General features: G+C 37.9%; 2 protein-coding genes across 27 annotated transcripts in view; one reads left to right on the forward strand and one right to left on the reverse strand.

The window, feature by feature from the left end:
• The window catches only part of LOC132199070 (sodium channel protein para), a 45,799-nt gene extending 33,962 nt beyond the window's left edge, over window positions 1–11,837 (forward strand). For 7 of the 21 annotated variants that reach the window (XM_059623458.1, XM_059623457.1, XM_059623471.1 and 4 more), the window contains 13 exons: window positions 42–229; window positions 410–644; window positions 1,268–1,411; window positions 1,548–1,680; window positions 2,041–2,494; window positions 2,950–3,123; window positions 4,080–4,202; window positions 4,464–4,586; window positions 4,646–4,840; window positions 4,923–5,060; window positions 7,891–7,995; window positions 8,046–8,316; window positions 8,747–11,837. In XM_059623458.1, the coding sequence (XP_059479441.1) occupies window positions 42–229; window positions 410–644; window positions 1,268–1,411; window positions 1,548–1,680; window positions 2,041–2,494; window positions 2,950–3,123; window positions 4,080–4,202; window positions 4,464–4,586; window positions 4,646–4,840; window positions 4,923–5,060; window positions 7,891–7,995; window positions 8,046–8,316; window positions 8,747–9,861 (3,398 nt within the window). In that variant the 3' untranslated portion in view covers window positions 9,862–11,837. Of the gene's footprint in view, window positions 1–41; window positions 230–409; window positions 645–1,267; window positions 1,421–1,547; window positions 1,681–2,040; window positions 2,495–2,949; window positions 3,124–4,079; window positions 4,203–4,463; window positions 4,587–4,645; window positions 4,841–4,922; window positions 5,061–7,890; window positions 7,996–8,045; window positions 8,317–8,746 lie in introns of all 21 variants that reach the window. The other 14 variants (XM_059623479.1, XM_059623463.1, XM_059623467.1 and 11 more) reach the window with 8 other exon arrangements.
• Window positions 11,838–13,169: 1,332 nt separating this feature from the next.
• Window positions 13,170–25,778, reverse strand: LOC132199072 (band 4.1-like protein 4). 6 transcript variants are annotated; one of them, XM_059623482.1, is made up of 22 exons: window positions 25,426–25,778; window positions 19,467–19,628; window positions 19,302–19,406; window positions 19,117–19,159; window positions 18,947–19,025; window positions 17,958–18,055; window positions 17,731–17,851; window positions 17,578–17,665; window positions 17,429–17,517; window positions 17,303–17,366; window positions 17,085–17,236; window positions 16,904–17,022; window positions 16,768–16,849; window positions 16,490–16,702; window positions 16,144–16,287; window positions 15,880–16,083; window positions 15,496–15,702; window positions 15,274–15,435; window positions 14,985–15,179; window positions 14,328–14,622; window positions 13,996–14,131; window positions 13,170–13,787 (listed from the first exon to the last, which is right to left on the reverse strand). In XM_059623482.1, exons 2-22 carry the CDS (start codon window positions 19,551–19,553, stop codon window positions 13,639–13,641), a joined length of 2,832 nt encoding a protein of 943 aa, XP_059479465.1. In that variant the 5' UTR covers window positions 19,554–19,628; window positions 25,426–25,778; the 3' UTR covers window positions 13,170–13,638. The 6 variants fall into 6 exon arrangements, with proteins under 6 accessions (XP_059479465.1, XP_059479467.1, XP_059479468.1 ...); XM_059623484.1 differs by having other exon boundaries at window positions 15,274–15,432; window positions 15,496–15,705; XM_059623485.1 differs by having other exon boundaries at window positions 13,170–13,776; window positions 13,998–14,131; window positions 15,496–15,705.
• Between the last annotated feature and the right edge of the window lie 54 nt (window positions 25,779–25,832).

The following is a 25,832-nucleotide window of genomic DNA, read 5'->3' on the forward strand; positions in this document are numbered from 1 at the left end:
TAAAAGAAAAAATTAAAAAAAAAAAAAAAATATCATTCCAGACAACGTGAGCAGATTTCCTGACGGGGACCTGCCAAGATGGAATTTCACAGACTTCATGCATTCCTTCATGATCGTTTTCCGAGTGTTGTGCGGAGAATGGATCGAATCAATGTGGGACTGCATGCACGTCGGCGACTGGTCGTGCATTCCATTTTTCCTCGCCACGGTTGTCATCGGCAACTTGGTTGTGAGTATCAATTGAATTTTATTTGCCAAAATTTAAAAAAAAAAATAATTAAAAATTAGCAGATTCAAATTGTAAAATTGGTAACTGCAATGCTATTTTTTTTTTTAATCTTTAGAATGTTTGCGCCTCTTTTTTTTCGTCACTAGTTTCTCTACAAAGGAAAAATTGTTGAAATTTTAGGTATTAAACCTCTTCTTGGCCTTGCTCTTGTCCAACTTTGGTTCGTCGAACTTGTCAGCGCCCACTGCTGACAACGAGACCAACAAGATCGCTGAAGCCTTCAACCGAATCGGCAGATTCAAAGCTTGGGTCAAAAGATCGATTGTTAACATGGCCAAAGCACTGAGAGCCAAATTAACAAATCAGATATCAGATCAGACGCCAGGTGAGGGCCCCTCTTCAAGTTGGAAAGAAGGTTTATATCCAATCACATTGTCCTTTTGTGTAGTGTACTCATTTGGTCTACTCTTTGATTAAATGGTATTGTTAAATCCCACTAATTTTTATTATCATTTTATACTTTCGTGTTTTTAGTTACTTTCAGTTTTGGTTTTGACTTATTTTGCAGTTTGTACATAACACAGAAATCAGTGTGCGTAGTTAATTGAGACTGTACTTGTTTTTTGGACGTATCTTTGGTTTCAAACTCTGCCCTCTGATTTTGTTAACCGCAACACACACACACAACCCAGATTTTAAAAGAAAGCATTTGATATATGCCTGCGTGCGTGTTTGCGTGTCGGGTGTGTCTGGAAGAAAATTTTTTTGAGAGAGTTGACGCAAAGAGACAGCAGAGAACCGAGTACATTAATCAAACACCAACCCTACCCTGAACAATCGCCTTCTTTCCTTGCTTTTTGGGCAATGACTCAAAGTACTGAAACCAACCAACCATTCAAAATAAATAATTATCCAAATGCTAGCTCCTTGTCAAAATAATATATTAATCGTGTAAATACTTGCGCGGGAGGTTAATTAGACATGCCTAGCTTAATGGTTGGTTCTCGTTGGCACGAATAAGTTTTCACGTGTTTCCAGATGCTCACATAGGCGACACAGACAACGACCTCAATGCCGACGACATTTTGGCCGACGGCATCGTCTACAAAGACAAGAAGAGTCCCAAGGACCAGACGCAGCTCGAGGTGGCCATCGGGGACGGAATGGAGTTTACCATTCACGGTGAGCTAGGTCTGCGTCACAAAACACAAACTGAGTCGGAAACTGGGAGCTCAGTTGCCTTTTTGTGATCGGTGTTTTGCATGCTTTTCGTTGCAAACTGCCGCCGCGGTGCTGACTGTGATTTTTCCACCCGCAGGAGACCTGAAAAATAAAATCAAAAAGGGCAGGATGTTGAACAACATCAAGGCTGGCACTGGAAATTCAATAAAGGAAAACCACGACAACAGATTTGACAATTCTGTGATTCATAGAGACGACGATGCCTTAAGGTAAATCAATATTTGCAACAAATTTAATAATTAAGCTTAACTGAAAAGTATGCAACCTGTGAAACTTCAATTATATTTTATCAGCAACCTCGCATTCAATTTTGTGTGATGTACGGGTTTTAATTAAGCTGATTCATAAATTTATAATTCAATTTAATTTACTGATTATCTTTGCACTCAAAAACCTAATTAATTAGTAATTGAAATATTATAATAAAAATGGTCATAATGAGACGCGAGATGTATTTTAATTTTTTTTTTAAATTTAATGTTATTAATTATTTTAAAATTTAACGAATTGTTTTGACGGTTTCAATTTAAGGATATTCAATAATAATTATCTTAATTCAAATTTTCCAGTACTAAATCATACGGGAGCCATAAAAACCATCCATACAGAAACGATAGCCATAAAGGAAGCGTGGAAACCATCGAGGACGAAGACACCGACGGTGAGGAGAAAAGAGACGCAAGCAAAGAAGATCTCGATCAAGATGGTTCGGAACAAACTTTTATATCAAAACTTTTATTGAAATTCGCTGTTGCAGAAATGGAGGAGGATTGCGAAGAGGAAGGAGAGGAGGAGCAGCACATCGTGCTGGACGCCAACGCCGACGACGTCCTCCTGCAAGAATACCCGTCGGATTGCTTTCCGGAAATCTGGTACAAGCGGTTCCCCTTCCTGGCGGGCGACGACGACGCACCCTTCTGGCAGGGGTGGGCTCACCTTCGCCTCAAGACCTTTCAACTGATCGAAAACAAATACTTTGAAACTGCGGTCATTACTATGATTCTCCTCAGCAGTCTGGCACTGGTAAATTGACATTTATTCAGGAAGTTCAGGAACTTAAAATTCCATATTTATAATCTGGTACTAAAATTTATAGAAACTAAGAATCTGCACTAAATTTTATTTGAATAGTAATAAAATAAATTTAAAACAAAGCTTTGACTTTGCATTAATAATTAAATAATTAACAAATTTTTAATATTTTTTATAATAAATTAAAATTTTTGATTAAAATATAATTTTAAAAATTATTTTAAATTATTTGGTTCTTTACAAACTGTATATAAATTAGAATTGGTAGAGACAAAAGTATTAAAATGTTATTTTTTAAAAGAAAATTTAAATAAAATGTAATTCTGTACAGAAAGTAGTTTCCAACAAGATTTTTTAATCACTACAATGTCACAATCACAAGATCCTCCAATATATTAGAGATTTTTTTAAATTTATATTTATAATTTTTATTTCAAAACTTTCAGGCTTTGGAGGACGTCCATCTGCAACACCGACCAATCTTGCAAGACATTTTGTACTACATGGACAGAATTTTCACAGTGATCTTTTTCATCGAGATGTTGATCAAGTTCCTCGCCCTCGGTTTTGCCAAGTACTTCACCAACGCTTGGTGCTGGCTCGATTTCGTTATTGTCATGGTGAGTTTTAAAATATTGTTTTATAGAGAACTCGATAAATTTATATATGAGAAGGGGTGGTTTTTTTTAAAAAAAATAATAATTATAAATTAATCAAACGAAAAAATATTTCGCAAATCGCAGTTATCTATAATAAATATGGCTGCAATCTGGGCCGGCGCTGCCGACATACCTGCGTTCAGGTCCATGAGGACCCTGCGAGCATTGCGCCCGCTTAGAGCCGTGTCGCGCTGGGAAGGGATGCGCGTAAGTTTAGCAGCGCAGCCAACAATTGTCGTCGTACTTGGTGTTATCGATGTTGGTGCAGCTTTCATTGCAATTATTCATTGTGTGTTGCCAAACTCGTGAGCTTTGATCACTTTTTTGGGATTTGAAATTTTTATCAAACAATTTCATATAACAAGAGTAGTATTTTCACACCTGAATTTCCCCCTCGAAGGGTCTTGATGTGCCAATAATTGTGCAGTGCTAACTTTAACTCCCATGGCAAGAGCTATATTAATAAGTTTTCCACTTCCAAATTGTATTTTTATCAAATCGGTCTGCCTAAAATCAAGTTTTTAGAGATATAAAAAAAGTTCCGCATTAAAAAAAAAAATAAATAAAAAGTCAAAGCTGTTTTTTGGTCAAAAATTAATTGAATTTAAATGAATTTGAATTTGAAGAACTTAATTTCCTTTAGTAAATATGATTAAATTAATCAAATTTCTTTGTGTTTAATTTTGAGAGTGGAAAACTTTACTCAAAGCTGTGCAATCTCTTCTCCTTCCGCAGCCGTTCTTCGACCGACTTGAAACAAAGTGGGCATTATTTTTTTTTTTTAATTACTCTTTTGTCCAGAAACTTGGACAGAAAAACCATTTCCTCTTTTCTTACCGATCTCTCTTATCTTTTACTCTTCTCCTCACATGCCTTGAATGTCTCTCTCTATTTTGTGGCTTCGCTCTTGACTTCAGGTGTCCCTAATTAACTTCATAGCGTCACTGGTTGGTGCTGGAGGCATTCAAGCCTTCAAAACTATGAGGACCCTGCGAGCGCTGAGACCTCTCAGAGCCATGTCTCGTATGCAGGGAATGAGGGTACGTACCGCCCTCTTTACTCCCTGTAGCACTCAGGAAAATACATAAATCGAGATTCAAAGTTATTTTCAGTAGAAAGAAAAAAAATCAGTGATATTTGTATAGCTTGCTGCATGCTTTCAGAAATTCATAATGCTTCCGATTAATATTCCATTTGAATGTCAGAGTGACTTGCTTTAGATATTGTAAAGTTGTATTCAATTTATTTTTGAAAATCAGGTGAAATTTTGAATAAGGACTAAAGTTTTGTTTTCTGGACAGGTCGTAGTGAACGCTTTGGTGCAAGCCATCCCGTCCATTTTCAACGTGTTGCTCGTGTGTCTGATCTTCTGGCTCATTTTCGCCATCATGGGCGTTCAACTGTTTGCTGGCAAATATTTCAAGGTAAAAATTAAAATTAACCAGTTTTACGGAAAATAATCTTTTCGCAAATGTATATATAGTGCGTGGACGCCAACAAAACCACCATCAGCCACGAAATCATTCCAGACAGAAACGCGTGCATCGCTGAAAACTACACGTGGGAAAACTCGCCCATGAACTTTGACCACGTCGGAAAAGCCTACCTGTCGCTTTTCCAGGTCGCCACCTTCAAGGGTTGGATTCAAATCATGAACGACGCGATAGACTCAAGAGAGGTAAATTTCGTAGCGTTTTTAACGGAATTAGAAAGAAAAAAATATATGTACGAGAGCACATTTAATTTTTACTCGGCTTCAGGTGGACAAGCAACCGATTCGAGAGACAAACATCTACATGTACTTATACTTCGTGTTTTTCATCATCTTCGGGTCCTTCTTCACTTTGAATCTGTTCATTGGTGTCATCATCGACAACTTCAATGAGCAGAAAAAGAAGATAAGTATCCCACGCGTGATCCGCCAACATTTGCTTTTAATTTAAAAACGTAAATTTTGAAAAAAGTAATTAATATTTATAAACTTTGAGACAAATTATATTTATATTCATGAAATCATTAATTTATCATGAAAAATTTAAGCCAGGAATAATCTCGTTTTTAAAGTGCCAGCAGACCGCAGGTCACCCTTCAGGGTCAGCTGTCCTTTTTAAAAAATTTTTTACAGCGAAATTATGCCTGGTTTCAGTTTTTCATAAAATTCACCTTGAGTGTTAACTTTCATTATATATCATAAAAAATTATAAACAAATTCATGAAAATTATAACTCGTAACCTCGATTTCTATATCACCACATTTACAACTGCCTTGACGTAATAATTTGATGAAGATTCAAGATTATTTATATATAAATGTTGAGCCCCAAATGTTACACACGTCGCGCCAATTTGGAGTTGAGCAGTGATAGATTGATAGACATTTAGGTGACCAATGTTGTGGACCCCGGTCTTCGAATTCTAAAAAGATTCCTATAAGACTCTCTTCATCTTCTAACCCTGTTGTTGTTGCTGAGTGTTTTTCCAAGGCACCAACCTCAATGTTGTAAATACTCTGCTGCTGACTTGACTGCATTTTACTTTTGTGTCGTGTTTGCTCTTATACGAGTCCTTTTAGAATAATTATTATATACATATAAATAAATCTGATCACGAAACCTCAGAGTACAGATCAGTATATATACAGTTGTTGCCTATCATATTATAGTATGTGCAAGGAGGTGTATTTGTTGTGCATTTTTTCATTACTCATTAGACTTGCGAGGTTTTTTACTATTATTTTTCCACTGAAGTGCCTCCCCAAATTATCTGCATTAAGAATTGAATTAAAATACCTAATTATTATTAGATGCCGGATCAGCTGGGAAAGTTAATCTTCTATCTATTTTTAAGGTAATTAAATCGTACGACTTTTGGTTGGTACAACTACCCATTTTTATTATATTCTACGACTCTTTTAGTCTTTCTCTTACTAGTCACAGATTACCTTTTTTCATTATTATTTTTTCATATACAATCTATTTGGAAATGAAATATATTTATTTTTATAATTTCTTATAGTAGATCGATTATAATTTTTTTTCTTTTGGTTCTCTTTCGTTTTTCGGCTGTCAAAGGTAAGTTCTTTTCTATTAAATCGGACTAGGACAAGTGAACCTGAGCAAGCATATCATTCTTCTCTCCTATCTGGTTTGAAATTTAATATATATAATATTATATTTTTTATATATACTCGTTCTGTTGTTATGTTTTTGTTGATTTCTGATTATTATCTAAAGCTTATGCAACTCAATATTAGAAGTCTGCAGACTTTTAATTAACCAAACCCGTAATTTTTATTAACATTTTCTTTTTTACTGACACCGTGCATCTTTGGACAAAAACTATTGAGAATGCGCAAGAGAATGGATTGAAGTTGACCTAGGGTGCCAGCTGGCTCTATTAATTAACGGAATGCGTTTGATACAAAATCAGCACGCCAAACTCTTTTGGCAACAAAAATTATACTTTTGGCCAAATCTCTTCTTTAGACCAACCCCTGTTATCCATCTCATCCATCCTCCACTACAAAACCACCAAAACATACATATTTCTTTCTCTCTTTGTCTCTTTTTTCCATCAACCAAATCTATTTCAAAACTCTCACACCGCTAATTGACTCTCTTTTTAGTGAACACTTGTGAATATACAATACTTGCACCTGATGTGACATGATGTACATATTTTTACAAATATATTGTTTCCTTATAAACATATACTTTGTTCAATGTTCACATTGTGTAAATCGACTAACCAAACTCTGAGATATATATACAGTCAACATTATTTATTATGATCTGATTATTATATATTCCTGAGAATAGTACTTTATACCCATAGTGTTGGAGCTACTCCGACTTTAGTTGACTTGCGATCTGACAATATTATTATCTGCACGGAATTTTGCACGGAATGCACTTGAAAACCCTTTATTAACTACCCTATCTTCATGATCGATGAAAATCTCACCAGAGCCTGCAATAATTCTCGGCCCCTTGTGAATTGGCAGTTGTCGACACTCTTGTACCATATTATACTATTTTTCTTGTGCATCATATTATTATAATCTCCTACCAAGTAGTTGCGGGCTCTCTATTGCTTGTTTGCAATTTAAACATATTATTATATCCTGCATCTCCGTTAAACCATGATCAACTCTTTCAGACGGATGATATTCTGTATATTATGAGATGAAAGGCAGTACCATATTTAAAACAAACAAATATATTATATAAAAAGAGGTTACAAAAACGCTATTTGAAAATAAAAATGATAAAAAAAGTAGAAACATTTTAAAAGTCATTTAAAATTTCTTAAATGACTTCTAAACGTGATAAAAAAAAGAATCATAACTTTGTGGTATGTAATAATAATATACAGGTATTATAAGTGCGAGGTATGTAATTTTTCACATATATTACTATTTTGCATAGGAGAACTCTTTATAGTTTATGAGCACATGGAACGTTTCTGTGCATCTATATTTCATTTTAAATTATTAATCTTCTCAACACGATAATGGAAAACAAATTATTTTAAGCATAGAGGGATAACATTGGAACGATCAAATTGCAAATTGGTGCATCTCTTAGTATAATTAATTGCACTCAAAAAACACTTGCTAGTATATAAAAGTTGTTCCTCTATGCAGAAAAATTTTGCATTTCACGACAAAAAAGAACATTCAACTTCTAAGATGAGCGAGAAATTTTATATCATTTTTCTATGCACGCAGGGGGATCACTTGAGATGTTCATGACAGATGACCAGAAAAAGTACTACAATGCCATGAAGAAGATGGGCTCGAAAAAGCCGCTGAAGGCCACACCTCGACCGAGAGTAAAGAAAATTAATAAAAAAAGGAAACTTCTCAAATTCTTTTTTTGCAGTGGCGACCGCAAGCAATTGTTTTCGAAATCGTGACGAACAAGAAATTCGACATGATAATCATGTTGTTCATCGGCTTCAACATGTTGACCATGACCATGGATCACTACCAACAATCAAACAATTTCACTCTGATGCTGGACGTCCTCAACACAATATTTATTGTGATTTTCAGCTCCGAGTGTTTGATGAAGATTTTCGCCCTGCGCTACCACTACTTCAAGGAGCCGTGGAATCTTTTCGATTTCGTGGTTGTGATTCTCTCAATCTTAGGTAAAAATGATTTTGCGTTAAACACAAATTATGAGGGGAAAATCTAGACGTTGATAGAATCGTGTCGCGCAGGTTGCATAATTCATCATTTTTCAGTTAGCGGCCGTAACAAGTTTTGTTATTTGATTTTTTTTTATTTTTAATATAAAAATTAAAAAGTTTAGAATCGCCCTTTCCATATTGAACTAAATTAAATAGCTATTGATTGGTTGTGCTGAATTTTTTTGTTTTAACGTTATTCTGCAAGTTAAAAAAACTCTTCAATTTAAAAAAAGTAATTCAAATTTAACTTTTAACTACTCCCCTTTTTTGCCAATTTTTTCGGTGGGAAATGAATTAAAATAAAAGATTGAATAATTGTTGGGCAGGTTGCATAGCATCGGAGCGGCGAGCAAATTTGGAATAATAAAAACTGCGTTTTGCTTCACAGGTCTGGTACTGAGCGACTTGATTGAGAAGTACTTTGTGTCGCCCACGCTGCTTCGAGTGGTGCGAGTGGCCAAAGTGGGTCGTGTGCTGCGCTTAGTGAAGGGTGCAAAGGGCATTAGGACGTTGCTCTTTGCCTTGGCGATGTCGCTGCCGGCGCTGTTCAACATCTGCCTGCTGCTTTTCTTGGTGATGTTCATCTTCGCCATCTTCGGCATGTCCTTCTTCATGCACGTCAAGGACAAGAGCGGGCTGGACGACGTGTACAACTTCAAGACGTTCGGCCAGTCCATGATCCTGCTCTTCCAGATGTCCACCTCGGCCGGCTGGGACAGCGTGCTCGACGGCATCATCAACGAGGAGGACTGCGAAGAGCCCAACCCGGAGATAGGCAACCCGGGCAACTGCGGCAGCAGCACCGTCGGCATCACCTTCCTGCTGTCCTACCTGGTCATCAGCTTCTTGATCGTCATCAACATGTACATCGCCGTGATCCTCGAGAACTACTCGCAGGCCACGGAGGACGTGCAGGACGGTCTGACCGACGATGACTACGACATGTACTACGAGATCTGGCAGAACTTTGACCCGGACGGCACGCAGTACATCCGCTACGACCAGCTGTCCGACTTCCTGGACGTGCTGGAGCCGCCGCTGCAGATCCACAAGCCAAACAAGTACAAAATCGTCTCGATGGACATCCCCATCTGCAAGGGCGACCTCATGTTCTGCGTGGACATTCTGGATGCGCTCACCAAGGACTTCTTCGCGCGCAAGGGCAGCCCAATCGAGGAGACGGCCGAGCTGGGCGAGGTCAACACGCGCCCCGGCGAGGTCGGCTACGACCCGGTCTCGTCGACGCTGTGGCGCCAACGCGAGGAGTACTGCGCGCGGCTGATCCAGAACGCGTGGCGCAAGCACAAAAACAACGCGCGCAACAAGCCGTCGAGCGACGCCGGCGACGTGTCCGACTCGCAGGCGGCCGACGGCGGCGACGGCGGCGCCGCCCAGACCTCCGTAGTCGTCGAGAGCGACGGCTTCTCCACCAAGAACGGACACCGCGTCGTGCTGCAGCACTCGCGCTCGCCGAGCGTGACGTCGCGCTCGACCGATGTCTGAGACAGGCCACCCCGTGCGCTGGACACCACCCCCGAGTAGGTGCGGTGCGTGTCGGGCCAAAGAACGCTGCTGAACCAAACACAACTGGCGTGAGTTCGGGCTCTCGCACAATCACCAGACGGAAGGATCCAGCTAGCTGGCGAGAGAGGACTACTCGTTTTGATCCCGTTTTCTTCCTCGGTTTCCTCCCTCTTTTTGTTTGACCAATGAATCAAAAAAAAAAAAAATACGCGACGAACGAGACGAGATGAGAAATTATTACAGTAAAAAAAGATTAATACAAAAAAAATATGGAAAACCTCAACACTCTGAAATACAGACAAACACACGCTCGCTGCTTTTGATCTCCGCTGCCTATTTAAAGATTATATAAAGTATATAACTCACTCACTATCTCTCTCTTCTCACTCTCAACGCGAAATCGTGATTTTGCCCGACTCTCTTATATAAGATGTATTCGACCTCCGCTACGAATTTCCCTCCGAGGAGCGCAACAACAAGTATAACGCTGCTGATCAACTTTTGTGTTCTCTCACCGATGCTCTTCTCTCTCACTCTCAACTATACTCACCCCCCAACTTGCGCCACCTTTGATTTCACAACCAGTTTACAATCTTCTCAGCGTTTCGGCTTTGATTGAGAAAATGTTTCAACTAAGGCGTACGGGAGTTTGATTCTTTTACAATAAATGCCATTTATTGAATAGACACTTTGTACAACATTTGCTGCTTCCAGAGGTGCTGCAGACAGACCAATTGATAACAATTTTCGCAAAAAAAAAATTATTCAGAACAACCACGTAGCTCGTACAACTATAATACACCACCTCTCAAGAAGAAGAAAGTTGACCACGCACTTTGTCAAAAAATAATTGCAAAAAATTATAATAATGTGGTGTGCGCGACGTGAAATTCTCGGGTGCGGGAGGGGCCGCCAGGACGGACGAACAGACGCGTGTCCCTCCCAGTCACAATCAGGACGCACTGGTTGCATTCAGTGAAAAGTGGTGCGATGGAAAGTGGTGCATGAAAAAGTGTGCTTAGCGCGAGCTATTAAAATTTGCTACTTTTTAAAAATAAATAATTAACACAAAAAATGGAACTCCAGCTTGCAACAGTATAAAAGCTGAGGGGGCGCGAGCGTGCGCGCCGTGCGAACAGCAGATTCTTCCCCGGACACGCTGGCGCAGCGCAGGCCGGCGCCCCTGCCTCCTCAGCACACAAAAATAAAAAGCATAAAGTACTATTATGACATAGACTAACGATATAAGACTCTTGAGTGCGCGCGTGTTTGTGTGCATGGAGTTCCGAACGCCTTATTTTTATATTACGTTCCACTATGGTACTTTATAATAACGTACGTGGAAAACACACCCGACAGCATTGATTGCGTTGTTTCGTATCTTCAAATTATTGAACGAGTCTTTGATCCAATTTCATAATAAGCGCAAGCGAAGCAAAAATTACGATGCATTACACACGACGGCGAAAATTAAAAAAAAAAAATAATGTATTTAAGTAAGAGCGAACGAAGAAAAAAAACTAATCATGCAACACACGCAGAAATTAATTAATTTGACTACACACAATAAATATAATTAAACAAGACTCACAAAACATAAGAAAAACAAACACATTACAAGAAAAAGTTCTTTATTCGAACTGAATTAACGTCGTGACGGTGAAAACTTTTTGCAGTAGAATATGTTGTTGTTTTTGCATGCTCTTTTTCACTTGTTATTTTTCTAAATAAATTGCAACAATTGATTTTACAAGAAAAAAGCATAAAAAAGTAAATGCAGTGTGAAGGACAAAAGAAAAAGAACAACGGCTAACTAAAGAACTGTAACAGTGTGACAAAAAAAATCACGAATATGACGCAAGAGTAACACACTTACACGACAACAACTCAAAACTTTATGTGAGAAAAACAAACAAAAAAACACACATACACACACGCAACAAAATTTTTAACAAGCGTTTAATGAAATAAAACCTATTATGTGCTTGGCTGAAGTTTCAAGGAAGAAATAACGAATCAAACCCATTGACGATGTATGGAAAAACTCGCACTGTTCTTTTGCTATAATGTACGGCTACGAATTTGTTTTCTTGGCCAGTGTAGAAATTCGGCATTTCCATAGCAGAATAGAAAGAGATTCGTTTTCGGCTGAAAAATGCTGCTGGACTCTTTGCCAAAATTATCACTTCCCCAATTTTGACAAAGAACTTTTGCAAAAAAAAAAGAGAATTGTTGTGAGAAACAAGAAAAAGTCTTGCTTGCTTGCTATGGATCTGACACGAATTATAGCGCGTAAATCAAAGCATCAAATTATGGATCCTTATATAATGCTGCTTGGAGAGTATGCATTTTGTTGATTTGTCTTAGAGAAAGCAAGCGATAATGTAATTCGCGGAAGGCGGCGATTCCACGCTCCCTTTGTTCGCAAGCGAACACGCTTCTATTGGAATTCAACGAATCGAAAACGAGGAAGGCTGTGACCGGCGAAAGGGGACCGAACCGGATCGGTTCGAGCACCCTCGGCGCAGTTCCCCACTGTCGAGGGCGACCGGTCCACTCTTCCCCTCGGTCCTCTTGAGCACGGTCACTGCCTCGATCCAATGATTTGTCAATCCCAATTCCCAATTTGTAAGAGGAGGAATTTCTGCTACAGTGAATTTGTCATCGTGCTACACTGATGGAAAATAAAAATTTATCAGAGAGAGATTTGTGTGTTTGTGTGAAAAAATTGAACAAAAAAATCAATCAGACACGTAAATTAAAATAAGGAATATATAAATAACAATTTTTCAGACGCCTCTCACAAACTCTCCGCGAAAATTGATTGGAAAAACATTTTCACATTAGCGAAAACTATAACTTTTGATCGAGTGTCAATTTTGTGGTAGCGAAGATTCCTTAACGTAATTATCTCTCCTTTTAAGATCCACACGTTCACACACACTTGGACCCATTCGATGGACATTGACAATTCCACCGCCTTCCGCACGGTCCGTTGCAGCTCTCCTGTGTGATTGCAAAAGGAACACGAAAAAAAAAGAACACTAGCAGCTCTCTGCTCTATCAAGAATTTCGTTCCAGAAATTACGATGGGCTGACAAATTAAAGGGTTATATTTAATTCAAATAACTGAGCTTTAAACGATATATGCACTGTTTCTAATTTTAGCCTTGGCATTAAAAAATAAAAGAAAGGGGGCTAAGATTTTCATGAATTAGATCTAAAGATTATCTAACGTTAAGTTATCAGAATGGAGGTTTAAATAAAAGTATAAAAATTATGAAATGTTGCTTTAAATGCGGCTGTCTTTATTATTATCAACCCCACTTTTATATTATATAATTATGCTCGTACATCGCTTGAACACAATAAAAAATGTCTCGTTTGCATTCAAAATCGTCAACAATTTTAATTCTGTGCAAAAAGATTCTAGACAATTTTGTGCCGGAAAGATTCATTTTTAGGTTTACAAATAGAATTTCTTTAAAAATATTCCATCTACACAGCATAACATTTAGAGAGATTTGCTAAACACTTCAATAAATAATATATAATATTTATATACGCTCAAGACTTCATTGCTAAAAATAGCAATTGAGGGATGTGTATAATCTTAAAACAATTAATACGTTAGAGTATAAAAATCACACATGAATTGCTTTTCATTTTAGAAATTTGATCTAAAGAGATGTTGCATGTAAAGATTGGTAAAATTTGATTGTTGGAATGATATAGGTCGACTGTAAGATTGGTTTTTTAGAGTTCTGTACTCATTTCGTGCATTAAGTCAGGCTTGATACGTTTTGGTGTGGGTTGGGTCGAGATGCTGTGTGGGCCTTCGGTGGGCCGAGACGGCAAATCGGGTCCCGTCTCTTTCAAATGTCGATTGGAAGGCTGCGAATCAAACCAGTATTTCGAAATCGTCCATTAGCTTAACCCATCATAACGTGAATGGCTAGTAAAGTAAATTTTCTAAACTAAAAACAAAAATCCCTATCCAAGTTAATAAAATTGCCTCACGTTAAGAAACTACTTGAATGGCATGCAAAATAAGAGATTCTACTTTTTGTCTAAAAATCTAACTACGTTAATAAGAAGCTGATTCAAACACTTACTGGTGATTGCTGTAATTATCTTTGGTACTCTGTATGAGTGGTGAGAGGACCAGCTCCAGACTGGACGAGCGATTCCTGGCACATCTATCGAGAGACGGACTTCTGTTGTCAGATCTCAATTTGGGGTCAACAGCCTATAATTGAAAAATATATAAGTTTTATTTTAAATAACTTATTTCAATATCATAAATAATTTTTTAAGATTCATTAGAATTTATTTTGTAAGAGCTGCAGCATTTGGTGGTTTTCTTTTTCTAAAAGTTTCTGGGAAGTGTGACTTGAATCAATAAAAAAGCATGTGTGCCGCACAGCATAAATTTTTAAACCAACCTTAGCATACGTCGGCTCCCTCACGTGTTGTTTGGGGCGCATCCAAACAGATGCAGGGGTGGACCGAGTGCTGCGTACGCTCTCTGGACTGCGGGCAGGTTTCGCATATTGATTTTTTTCAAACAGAGAGACATGAGGGAGGTACGGGCCAACAGGTGACGGCAAAAATGATGGGGAATTTGCAGCTCGGGTGCGAAGCATGTTCAACCGCGAGTGCTGTGACGTCGGCTGCTGAGCGCCACCGGCCGGCTTCAGCGACATGGGGCTCTGTGAATATCTCGCATTGTCATCGAGTCTGCAATTAAAACAGGGTTCAAATTTATTAATTATTGTTGTATATATTTTGCTTAAATCTCGTCCATTATATTGGAAAACTTAATATAAAATAATTATTTTCTAAATTAAAAGAGAGCAAAGATATTTGTAAAAAAATTATATATTTTTTTTTTAAATTTCTATTATAGGTATTATAAAACAAAACAAAAAATGTGCAATATATGAAATATTCAGAAAAAAACATGGTAATTTTTAATTTAATATAAAAAGGTTTGTTATTTATTATTTCTTCTTAAGGTTAAATTTAAATTTATGAAATTTTCCTGCAATTTGATTTTAAATTTAAATTCATTTTTGATTTAATAATTAAATGATATTCACCTATAAGAGCCGCTCAAATCTCCGGTTGGATTAAAATTGCTGTCCAAACTATAATTGGGTCTTGCTCCTAATTTCAAGTTGCCATTGGGCAAGCTGAGTGAACTGGGGCCGTTGTAATTACTCGTTGAGTTGGCGTACGGACTTTGGTACGAATTGTCGTACGTCTGCATCCCACGCGAGAGGTCAAACTCGGCACTGCAAGTGGTTAACAAGTGTTAAATGGTACTTGAGCCATTTCAGTTCGAGACACATAACAGACACACATAAAGTATTAAAGACGCCGCCTGACCTTGGAGCGGAATTGTTGTTAATAGTAGAATCGCATGCCAGAGAGAAGGAAAGACCGCTTTTTAAATGCTCCTCCGACCCATTGCTTTTTGCATTCTGAGGGGGAGAGTATGGGGGAGGAGGACTGTCACCATTGTCGGGTGGCTGCTCTTTGCTCATGCTGCTATAAAACACGAAAAAACACAGGCCTAGCACAAAACAAAGATCCACAGCTTTGATTTACCCATTGACGCTCCGAGGAGAACGGTGCCGGTGCTTGGCCGCTGAAGCGATTTTTGCTTTTACGGGTTTCGCTTTGGTCTCCACCACTTTGTAATCGATCTCTCGCAATCGGTCCTCGGGAATGCCTTCTGTGTCCACCAAGTCAAACTCCAGCTGCCTTTTTATTTCTTCGGGCAGAGTAGGATTTCTTCCCGACGGAGATCTAGACCTGCTTAAAAAGTATTGAAATTATTATCAATTAAAAACAATAAATCATAAAAATATTTAGATTTCTTATAATTTTTTAATTAAAATAATTAAAAAAAATTAATTAAATTCTAAAATTATAAAAGTTGATTAATCAGAAAATTTCAACTTTTCTTGAAAATAATTTTTTTTTTAATACCTGTGCTTTCTGTGCTTCCGCTTGTGCAGGTTGTAAGCCGGCTCGGAAGTTGTGTCAATTGCATTTGAATGAGTGGAAAGTCTGTTGTTTCCCAGGTCTCTGATGACAGTGGCCTGGTGAATTTGTACTCGGCCCTCATCCTGCTTTCGCTGCACCTTCCGCCACATTTCCTCAGAGTCGACCAGCTCGTAATTGCTGCCGTGCCTGGAACACGGTCATAAAAAACTGTAAAATTGTCAATTTTTATTGAGAGGCAAACTGCACCTCTGCCGACTGCTGCTTCGCCGGCGCGAGTGCCTGTGACCGTCGTTTTCCACGTCAGACTCTCGCTTGTGCCGGTGGTGTCGATGGGAACGGCTCGAATGCTCACTCTCGTTGTCAGAGCCCCTTTTACTCCGTCTCCTGTGCCTGAAAAAGAAAAAAATTAAATTTTCGTCAGCAATTAGCCGCTTTTAAGGCAGAGGAATTTCCTGGAAAGGGGCAATAAATTCCAACAAGGAAGCAGTCAACCAAATAATCGCCCATTTCCTAAATCTTAATTGGACCATTATATTCTTTTAGAGGAAGAAATAAATATTTAAATGGCAGTTCAGAATGAATAATTATGCACCTTTTCACTTCCCTGTCGGCCGACGTCTGACTCTCGACGCTGTCCGACCGCCTGTGGTAGTTTTGGAAAATGGGTCGATGGCCTGCTGAGCGCACCGACCTTGGACTCGCAGACCCTGTGTAAAGGCCCCTGGGTTTCACCCACGGCGCGCTCCTCGTTGACCTGGGAGAGTCGCCGCCCGCTGGCATCGACGTGCTATGCATTTCAGGCGCGCTGCATTCAAAGCAAGAGATTAAATCAAATATGCATTTTTCTTTTAGATATGAAAATGAAACTACCAAACAGGTTGCGGAATGGAAATGATCTTCGTGTTGAGGAGCATCATTTCCTGCTTGAGATTTTCGTCCATGTATTTTGGCGCTGCAAGTAGATTGGTGTGAATAAAAAAAAAAACACTCCGAGATAACGACATACAATCTTGCGCTCCCTCGACGATTCTCCTTTGAAGTCTCCGACTGGGGGTTCTCGAAAATTGGGGAGGACTCCTAATTCTCATTTGGGCGTCTATCTGGGCCTGCTTTTCAGTCCGACCGCTGATGAGGTTTTTAATTTTTAAAACAACACTCTTGGTTAATCAATATACGGCCGCACATACCTGTATCTAAATCTGGAAGAGAATAAATTATCTGAAGAGGCTGGCGTCACTTGCAGCAGTCTAAAGAAGGCATGGTGCTCGACACAGCACTTCCACAAATGTTTGCATGCTTGCTTTGAAGGCGTCTCGAAACCGTACGTGGTTTCCTCGCTCTGAAAAGTGAGTTTATTTGTGCTTGCTTTATTGACCAAACTTTGGTGATTATCTGTGTGACTAACATTTTTATCGCACACCCGCAGCATAAAGTATCTCACTTTGAAGTAAACTTTGGTAATCCTGGGCCTAGTGAGAGAGGGAAAAGATAAATAATCAAGCAAACGAGAGAGTCGGAAATAGTCACTCACCACAAATAATTGCCCACTTTGGTTTTGTTCCTAAGCACTATTATTCCACTAGGGGTGAGTCCGAGGAAATATTCCACATTGTCCTCACCCTGATAAAATAAAATTATCGTCATGAACCTCATTAAAAAAATGAGTGGTGAATAAGTTACCAGCACGGGATGAAGATCAACTCCATACATATCCAAGCACTTGACTTTTTCTAAATAATTCAGCTCTGCCACGGCCGGAATTTGCCCTCTGCAAATTGTATTCATTGAGCTTTTCACAACTCCACTCGAATATAAAAGTAAAGCACCGCTTACATTAAGCCCTTGTGCAGATCGGCGATACGGTTTTCCAGGTCGAGGGTTTGATTGGACACGAATTGAAATTCCGACGCGTATCCATGCGAATGCCGCCGCGGATCGAAATCACCCAGCTCGGCTACATTTACAAATCAAATTTTAACATGGGAATTTTTCAACGTGAGAGAAGTCAGACTAAATTCGCGTGCCAAAATAATTTGATCGGAAATTTAAATAACACTCACATTGGATGACGTACGAGCCGAGCTCGGCGGCCAAGTCAAACGTCACCGGCAATCTACCTTGGAGGATGTCTTGTTTTACCTGAAGGAAGAATTGATATCTGTAACAAAAGAAATAAGCACGATCTTAAATTGCTTCAACGCTACTTGTTGGTTTGTGGCGATTGCTGGATATTAAAAATAAAAATATTATCTATACTTTCAAGTTTTGAAGAGAGTAATAATTAAATTGAAAACAAAGTTAATAACAAGGAATTTTCGTCAACTTATTAAATATTTCCCAAAACTATTTATTCTGAATTTGCAGAGAATTGGGGCTAAAAAAGAGAAAAATGAAAAACAGATTAATAAAATTAAACCGGTTTTCTATTTAGAAATAAATAAAAAAGTATATTTATTTGTGGTAGAATTTCACGATCGAAGGTTGATTCATGGTGATTAGAATTTAAAGTCGGATTTTCCTCGATGGGTTTAGTGAGTTGTTTATTGTTTGAGAAAAAACAATATCCTGCTCTACATGTTTTGGCTGTGTTGCTTAAAAAAAATGAATTCAATGTCAAATTTTGTGTTAAAAATGTAAATTTAAATAATTTTTTTCCCGAAAAAAGTGTTAATTTGAAAGAAAAATATTTATAAAAAAATTGGTTTCTGTTCTAATTCTTTTTTCACAGCATATGTCATGAATTATGGCTGCAGCCAAAACATGTAGAACAGGTTATTGTTTTTTTCTTAAACAATAAACAACCCACAAAACCCGTCGAGGAAGAGCCGACTTAAAATTCAAATCACCATAAATTGTAAGTAATCTAGTATTTCTCAAAAATAATTATTCAAACATTACATTGTTGTCGAGCAAGAAAAAAAATAATCACGTCTAGAGCATTTCCTGAGGGCGTATCTCCCTTCAACATCTCTATAGAGCTACCGAATCACTGGTGATAAATTTCATAAAACATTTACGAGCCACTCTCACGGTGCCTATTGAGAATTACCTAGTGATTTCTTCTAACAGCTTGCAAGGGTCGACTGCATAAAACTTAACGCCGAAGTAAAGGGTGAAGAGATCCGAGCCTGAAGTCACAAAAAATTTATCCAGGGTTAGAAGCAATTTCTTTAATTGAATTTTCTGCCGAGAAAAAGAAAAGAAGAAATTAATGGGTACCTTTCAACTGCTTCGCTACTTTCTTGTTCACGTCCAACCAGTGCTGAAATCAAACATCACGTACATGTCTTTGTTAGCAGCAATCAGCGTAAAAGGTTTTTGCACACTGGAGAGAGAGATATTATTCGTTCGCGGCGCGCGAGAAAAGCGAGAAAGGGTGAAAATCAATTCTCATTTTCACTCACCGGCTGGTTCGAGGGGTCCAGGTAACGCAGACCGAAATACGCAGTCTCTAAGAGGTTGAGGTGTCGAAAGACCGTGTCGAGCACTTCTTGACCCGAAGTCGAATCCTGCGAATTTTTTTTATATTTTATTTTAGGATGAGCTGAAGTATTGAATCGATTTCTCACGTTGATCTCTTGTATCAGCTCCTGCTCGTCGAGCAGCACGATTTTGCAGAGGAAGCTGTGCGACTTCTTCCACGCGAAGCACCGCATATTGTCTGCCTGTCTCTTTCTACGTCGGCGCCCGGCGAACGTTATGAGTCATTCCTGCGCGCGGAGAAAGGTGATCTGAAACCAAATTAGATATTTCGCAAGATGAGACAAAGGAAGAGGGAAGAATAACAATTATAAGGCTGTCGAAATTCCAATCATTAACAATGGAAAGGAATTCGATTATTAAAATGAATTAAATTATTTTGTCGCACCGAAGCCCAAATTGAGGCGATTATTGAGCGCGACTGATCTTGTCGTCAAGGAATATATACGCGTGTGTGCCGAAATTCAAGCAAAGTTGGCGGATTTTTCTCTCAGATTGCGTGCCCCTTCCCTTATTCCCTCGCGATCGTAAAGTGTTTAATATGTACGAGAGCGACTCCACGCTCCCTGGACCCTGGCCAAACGGACTCTGAACACTCGCGTGCATTCATATGAACGCGCGCACCTTCGTAAACGCTGAGAACCAACAACACAATTCTATTCCTTCACCATCATGCGCACAGGTCTTCTGTCTCCTCTCCTTGCCATTTTCGCTCTCAACACGCAGCATATTTATTATTTTTTTTTTCCGAAAAGTTATCCCATTGTCGAGCAAACCGCGCCATCAATTTCTATTGTCATATTTCCATAAAAGGGTACAGGAGGAGAATCCTGCATATTTTCATAATTGCTAAAGTGGCCCAATTCTGCGGTGCGGTTTTTAAAGAAAATTTCAAAAAAGAGGGACAATTTCACGCACTTGATTACCAAATTTTCAAATTAACAAAATTAAATGAACACATTTTAGATAAAACTACAAAGAAATAGAAATACTGCACATTTTACTATAATTTTTTCCTTTTTACGTTTTTCTTGAGTTTTCAAATGTAAAAATAATATTCAAAAGTGACACTTTTACTCTCGAACGAGTAATGATCTCCGTTGGAAACGTTTCTCTCCGATAAATATGCAAATGAACCAAATTGAAAAACTCGTGGCAAGCGCACCACGTCAACGAGGAAATTTATTTTCCACTCTATATTTCATTTTTAATGTCGCGCGGGGTCACCGACAGGCCCTTGACCTTCAACCAACTCTTAAGCACGCGGCGAGAGGCGCGCGCGTATTTTATTCAGCTTGGGAAGTGAAAAAAAAAATTATTCGCAAATTGGACCAGCAGAAGCCGCGCCGCGCGCGTTGTGCAGCTGAAAACGAGTTCCTCGGAGGAGGCACCTAAAAAACGATGAGACGGCAACGACCGGTCCAGCCGCACTTCCTGTCCCCCTTTATAAGTTGTCAAGCAATTAAAAGTTATTATGAAGTGTCGTGTCGTAATAAAGTCAGTCTCCTTTCCTGGCTTTAAAAGGGCTAAATGAAAATAATTCTTGCGTCAACAGGATTTGCCTTGCAAAAAGGATACGGTTTGCAGTAAAAAAATAAATGGGTGTTGCGCAATTTTGTTTTTTAAACTGGAAAAATAAAATCCTGCCTCTCGCCAAGAGAAAATGAAAATAAATCAAAATAAAATACATGTAAAAAAAATGAAGTAAATTAAAATTTACGGTTCACATGATACTTGAAAGAAAAATTTCCATTCCACAGCTTCACAAACTCTAGGAGGGTTAAAAATATTGAGAACAAATTATAAAAATTATTATTTAAATAAAAATCATGTATCGAAATTTCTTAATTTGATGCTGCATTTTTTCAATGACAAATAAAAGCAGTTACTTTTTTAAACTGCAAGCGTACATTTTTAATTTGAAAGTTTGTACTTGATTGGTCAAAAAGTAATGGTCTTGATGAAGATTTGATATTTTCTGCAATTTTGAGGAAAAGTGGCCGTTCTGATCTGACCGTGCTCGGTCCTAAATTAATTTTTTTTTCATTTGATTTCATTATCTGCTTTTATATAATAAAATTGAATGATTTATGTATTAAAATACTCTAAAGCAAATTTTTAAGCAAAAGCATCCATCAAAACCTCTCTGATGTGATTCTAACTTTTGATAAATATTTCCTTAAATTGCTATGAATTGTTCAAAAATCAACAATTTTTTAATAACAACTAAAAATTAAATCTTTAATCCATAACAACATTATTGTACCTCACAGCGAACAGCGTAACTTACTCCTTTGAATGAGAAAAAAAAACACGGTGCCCCAGCCACTAATTCTTGGGAACGCAAAATTACAATACTGAATTCACGCTTGAATTTTTTGCTAAGTGTAATATTCAACCTGCGTGTAATGAACAATACTTCAGTTGGAATAAGTCATGCGTAAATTGAGTCATAATTAGCAAATGCAGCAGCTCGAGTAAAAACCTGACATTTTTTTCCTTTTTACGTCAAATTTACAAATGAGTGATTTACATTTATTTCAAATTTGTATTTTCCGTGAAATTTTGAAATTGTTAAAATCTATGATGCAATATGTATAAGAAGATGCGAGCATTTTTAAAAATCAAATTTCATTTTTTTCCTTCTATGAAAATTATTAAATCTTTCTAGCAATAAAAACAAAAATTAGTCAACCGAGGGTGACTGCGGCGGTTGGGTCTTTTTGACCTCTGAAGTTTTAGCAAAATTCTTGCTAGTGGTGGTGTCGTTTTGTCCAAAAATTACTTTATTAATGAACTGTCTTCAACATTTGAATTAAGCAATGTATTGTAAAATTTGGACAAATAAACAATAATAATGATTTAAATTTAACTTTTTGAAAACTAGCACTATTAATTTTTTTTGTTCGAGGTCCGAGAAGTTCTTTTGTTGTTAAATGAATGATCAGCATCAAATTTTAAAATCGAACCGGTCGTTTGAAAATCTGGATTTCCGTTTTTCACATCATATGCATGCACGTAATGAGCTACTGTGTATGCGTGTGCATATTTCATTTTTATCTGCCGTCCCGGTGAAACCGGTCTTGCTTTATAGGTGTTGTTGAATGGTTCGTGACTCAGCACTCGAATGATACGCCATAAAATTTTTGTACATATTTCCCCTTTTAAACGCCCAAAAAAAGAAGAAGTGCTCTCCTCTCCGAAGTTATAATAATTGCCCCGCCGCAATAAAAATCTTGTTTTTTTTTGCCCAAATTATTATATTCCACTCTCGTGATGTTCGTGTGACACTCCCGCGGGAATTCGATTGCGTCTCTAATTAACAGAATTCCATTAGCACACGGAATAATTTTCCGCGGCATGAAAACTTTTTGCATGATGAACTTCTTTTTTGTCATTCACAGCGGGCGAACAAACAGCACTGCCGTGTTTGTTCTCTGTCATTACACCAGAGTAGAATATACAACTCGACACAAAAAGGGCACATAGATATTTTTTTTCTTTCTCTCTTCAAAATGTTTCTTAGAAGAAAACCAGCCAAGCTAGAGCTTTGTGTACTTCTTTTTACAATGCAAAACGCAACACGCTTTAATTTTTACTTGGAGGCTGAGTGCACGCGGAGAGCAGAAGACAATAAAACCTTTCTATTTTCTGGGAAAACAGCGTGCGCCGCGATGGAATAGGTTCTTTTAAACTTTTTTTTTTGTTATTTACTTTTTGTAATCCTCATTGAAACGCGCGTATGCATTATATATTGGTATGCGCAGGTATGAACAATAAACACGGTATGGCTTGGCGAGTAGCCTTTTGAAATTAGAGTCGGATGAATGCATCAAGAAACAAGTGGGGTAAAAGGTGCAAAAATCACAGATTCCCTTGATAATTTTAAAATTAAAGTAAGACAATATTTGGGTGAATTTGATTTGTCAATATATTTAATGAAAAAAAAAAATCAAATATTCGTTCTATGAATTTTAAATTTTAATATGCCAATGAAGCATGAATATAATCTGTGATGATTTTTTCCAATAGTTAATAGAATAAAAAATTAAATGTGATTAAAAAGATAATTATAGCAATTTGAAAATATTTGTGCGGAAAACGTTGGCCTAGATAAATTTTTAAATTTAACTGCAAGGAAAATGTTGGAATAAATATAAAAAGTCGTGTGCAAATTAATGTTCTTCTACCCTTAATTACTTCAGAACGGCCAATAATTTTTGTAAAACTTTCTTTCTTAAATTTTTGCCGTAAAACTTGAAAGTTGCAAGTGGATGCTTTTTTTGTCTACATTTTAATAGTTTAGTAATTTTAATTAGTATCCCAGGGAAATTTGGGCAAAAATTAATATCCATTCTAGTCCCTAAGGGTATTGCCAGTTTCATCAAAACCTTGGCTTGTAAGTATTCTCAATCCGACTTAAAACCATATTAGCATTTAAAAAGAATTTTGAACAGCAATTTTATGTTCAGGTGAAGAGTTAATCCCCGATGTTAATTGAGGAAAACGAAATCAACTCTTGGTAATAATAAAAAGAAGCCCTTGTTGTGGATTGAAAGAATCTCCCGACACTTTCAGGTATAAAAATAAACGCTCTGGATGCAAAATATTAATGTTAGTAATTTATCGGCCGCCGCTCGAAAAAAAAGGTGCGCTGCGGCTGCACTAATTCGAGTGTGTGTGTGTGTGCGTTAAATTATATGGAGATGCAATGGTGTGTATTTGTGCCCTCGTCGGGGAATTTTCGAATTGGTGTGTTGTGGGCAGACCGTGTCCAGAGCGGGAATTCTCACGGACTGCTCCGCTTACCCCCTAGGGCACATACCTTTTTCTCAGGCGCAGGCCTTCGAGTGGCGTTAAAGGAAAAAAGCAGCGCAGTTTACGGCAGGTATATAAAAATACATAATAATAACGAGACGCACGCAAGCAGACGATCGGTAGAAATATAATTAAAACAAACTCGATCTCATGAGGATTCCACCAGAGGCAAACGTAAGGTGGTTCCTTGTCCGCGCGGCTCCCACCTTCGGCCGACCTGCTGCAAACGGCGCGCGGTCCATCCTTTGTAGAGAAATTTCGTAAATATAATTAACGTTCCTCTACCAGGAAAATTATTATGTTGGACTCCGAAGACGGATTAGCGTTTTTCGCCCTGGCAATTAATATTCACGGTCGAAACTCTAAATAACAAAAATGAGAGAATCATGCAACATTTTCTTGCGCTATAATTTCAGTTACTAAAATTTATGAGGACCATTTCAATTAGGTTGTAAAATTTTAAAATCTCCACTCTGATTTCAGGCTAATTGGTTAAGCAAATTCGGTTTTAAAACGATTGACTGTATTTGAAAATTTAATGTAATAATTCAAATTCCCAAATACTATCTGAATTATGTCTACAAAGACACAAAATTAATTTATTTCTAATGTAAATATTTATTATTTAAAAACTTAATTTAATTAAAAGTTAAATTAGAATTAAGTAAATGTAGAATGAGAATAAATTAATTTACTTTATTCATTTTAATACTTTTTAACAGTTTTTAATTTTATTTCATTTGAAATTAGTTGTTCATGTTCACATGATTTGTAATTAATAAATGGAGAATGAATCAATAAAATGTTTAATTAATACACGGAATTTTCAGGGATCAGATTAATAGTTCAACTCCCACGCATGAAAATAATGGGGAGTACGCAAAAGATTGAATAAATTTAGTGGCCTTCTTTTTAGCAAACTGATTAAAAGTTTAATGAAAGCCAAAATAATAATTTAGAGATAAAAAAGAAAATTATAACCGCGCATTCATTAATATATTCTATAATTAGGATCTTTTTGGAGATTTAAATGCACAGCTTAATTATTGAAAGAGCAATAAACTCCGGAGCACGATCAACAAATTTTTTCATTTTAATCTACTTCGTGAAAAAATATAATTGCAACCTGCTTAATTGCATGCGGAATTATATTTAAGAAAGGAAGCGATGGATCATATCTGAATATACCGTACGGTGTATATTATGACGTCACAAATCATTCTTCCTTACCTGCTGTCAGAGTCGAAAATTCTCCTGCCGTGAACCCGTGCATTCAGTTTAATTGCACCTTCGCATTAGGAGAGCGCGCCTCCGCGTTCGTTCCTCTTTCGCAGAGTTAATGATGATAGCGCTGCGAGGCCGCCGCCGTCCCTCTTCCGTTCGCACTTCTACTGAAGGGATGCAGGAAGAAGGGGTTGCTGCCCTCGTCGTGAATAAATAATGACGCGAAAACTGCAGTGGATGATTCACCTGACGTGTGTTAAAAAAAGGAGCTGACCGTCGGCCGACCCGACACCTGTTCGTGCACCTCTCCGTCGGCTCGCTCGCTCCACTCAGCGAACTCTATCTAGATCGCACTGAAGCTCGAATCTCACAAGTCGAGAAGGGGGAGAACGGCGAGAAGTCAACCGTGTACT

The sequence above is a fragment of the Neocloeon triangulifer genome, unplaced genomic scaffold (assembly GCF_031216515.1).
Source record: "Neocloeon triangulifer isolate White Clay Creek 2 clone unplaced genomic scaffold, ASM3121651v1 ptg000013l, whole genome shotgun sequence".
Classification (NCBI taxonomy): domain Eukaryota; kingdom Metazoa; phylum Arthropoda; class Insecta; order Ephemeroptera; family Baetidae; genus Neocloeon; species Neocloeon triangulifer.

Excerpts from the sequence above, each read along its gene's own strand:
- LOC132199072 (XM_059623480.1), bottom strand. The coding sequence starts at position 19,553 with ATGCGGTGCTTCGCGTGGAAGAAGTCGCACAGCTTCCTCTGCAAAATC. Across the intron at positions 17,666-17,730 it reads GATCTGCACAAGGGCTTAAT|AGGGCAAATTCCGGCCGTGG; the intron begins GTAAGCGGTGCT and ends TACAATTTGCAG. Across the intron at positions 15,436-15,495 it reads TCTCCTCGGAGCGTCAATGG|CAGCATGAGCAAAGAGCAGC; the intron begins GTAAATCAAAGC and ends CGTGTTTTATAG.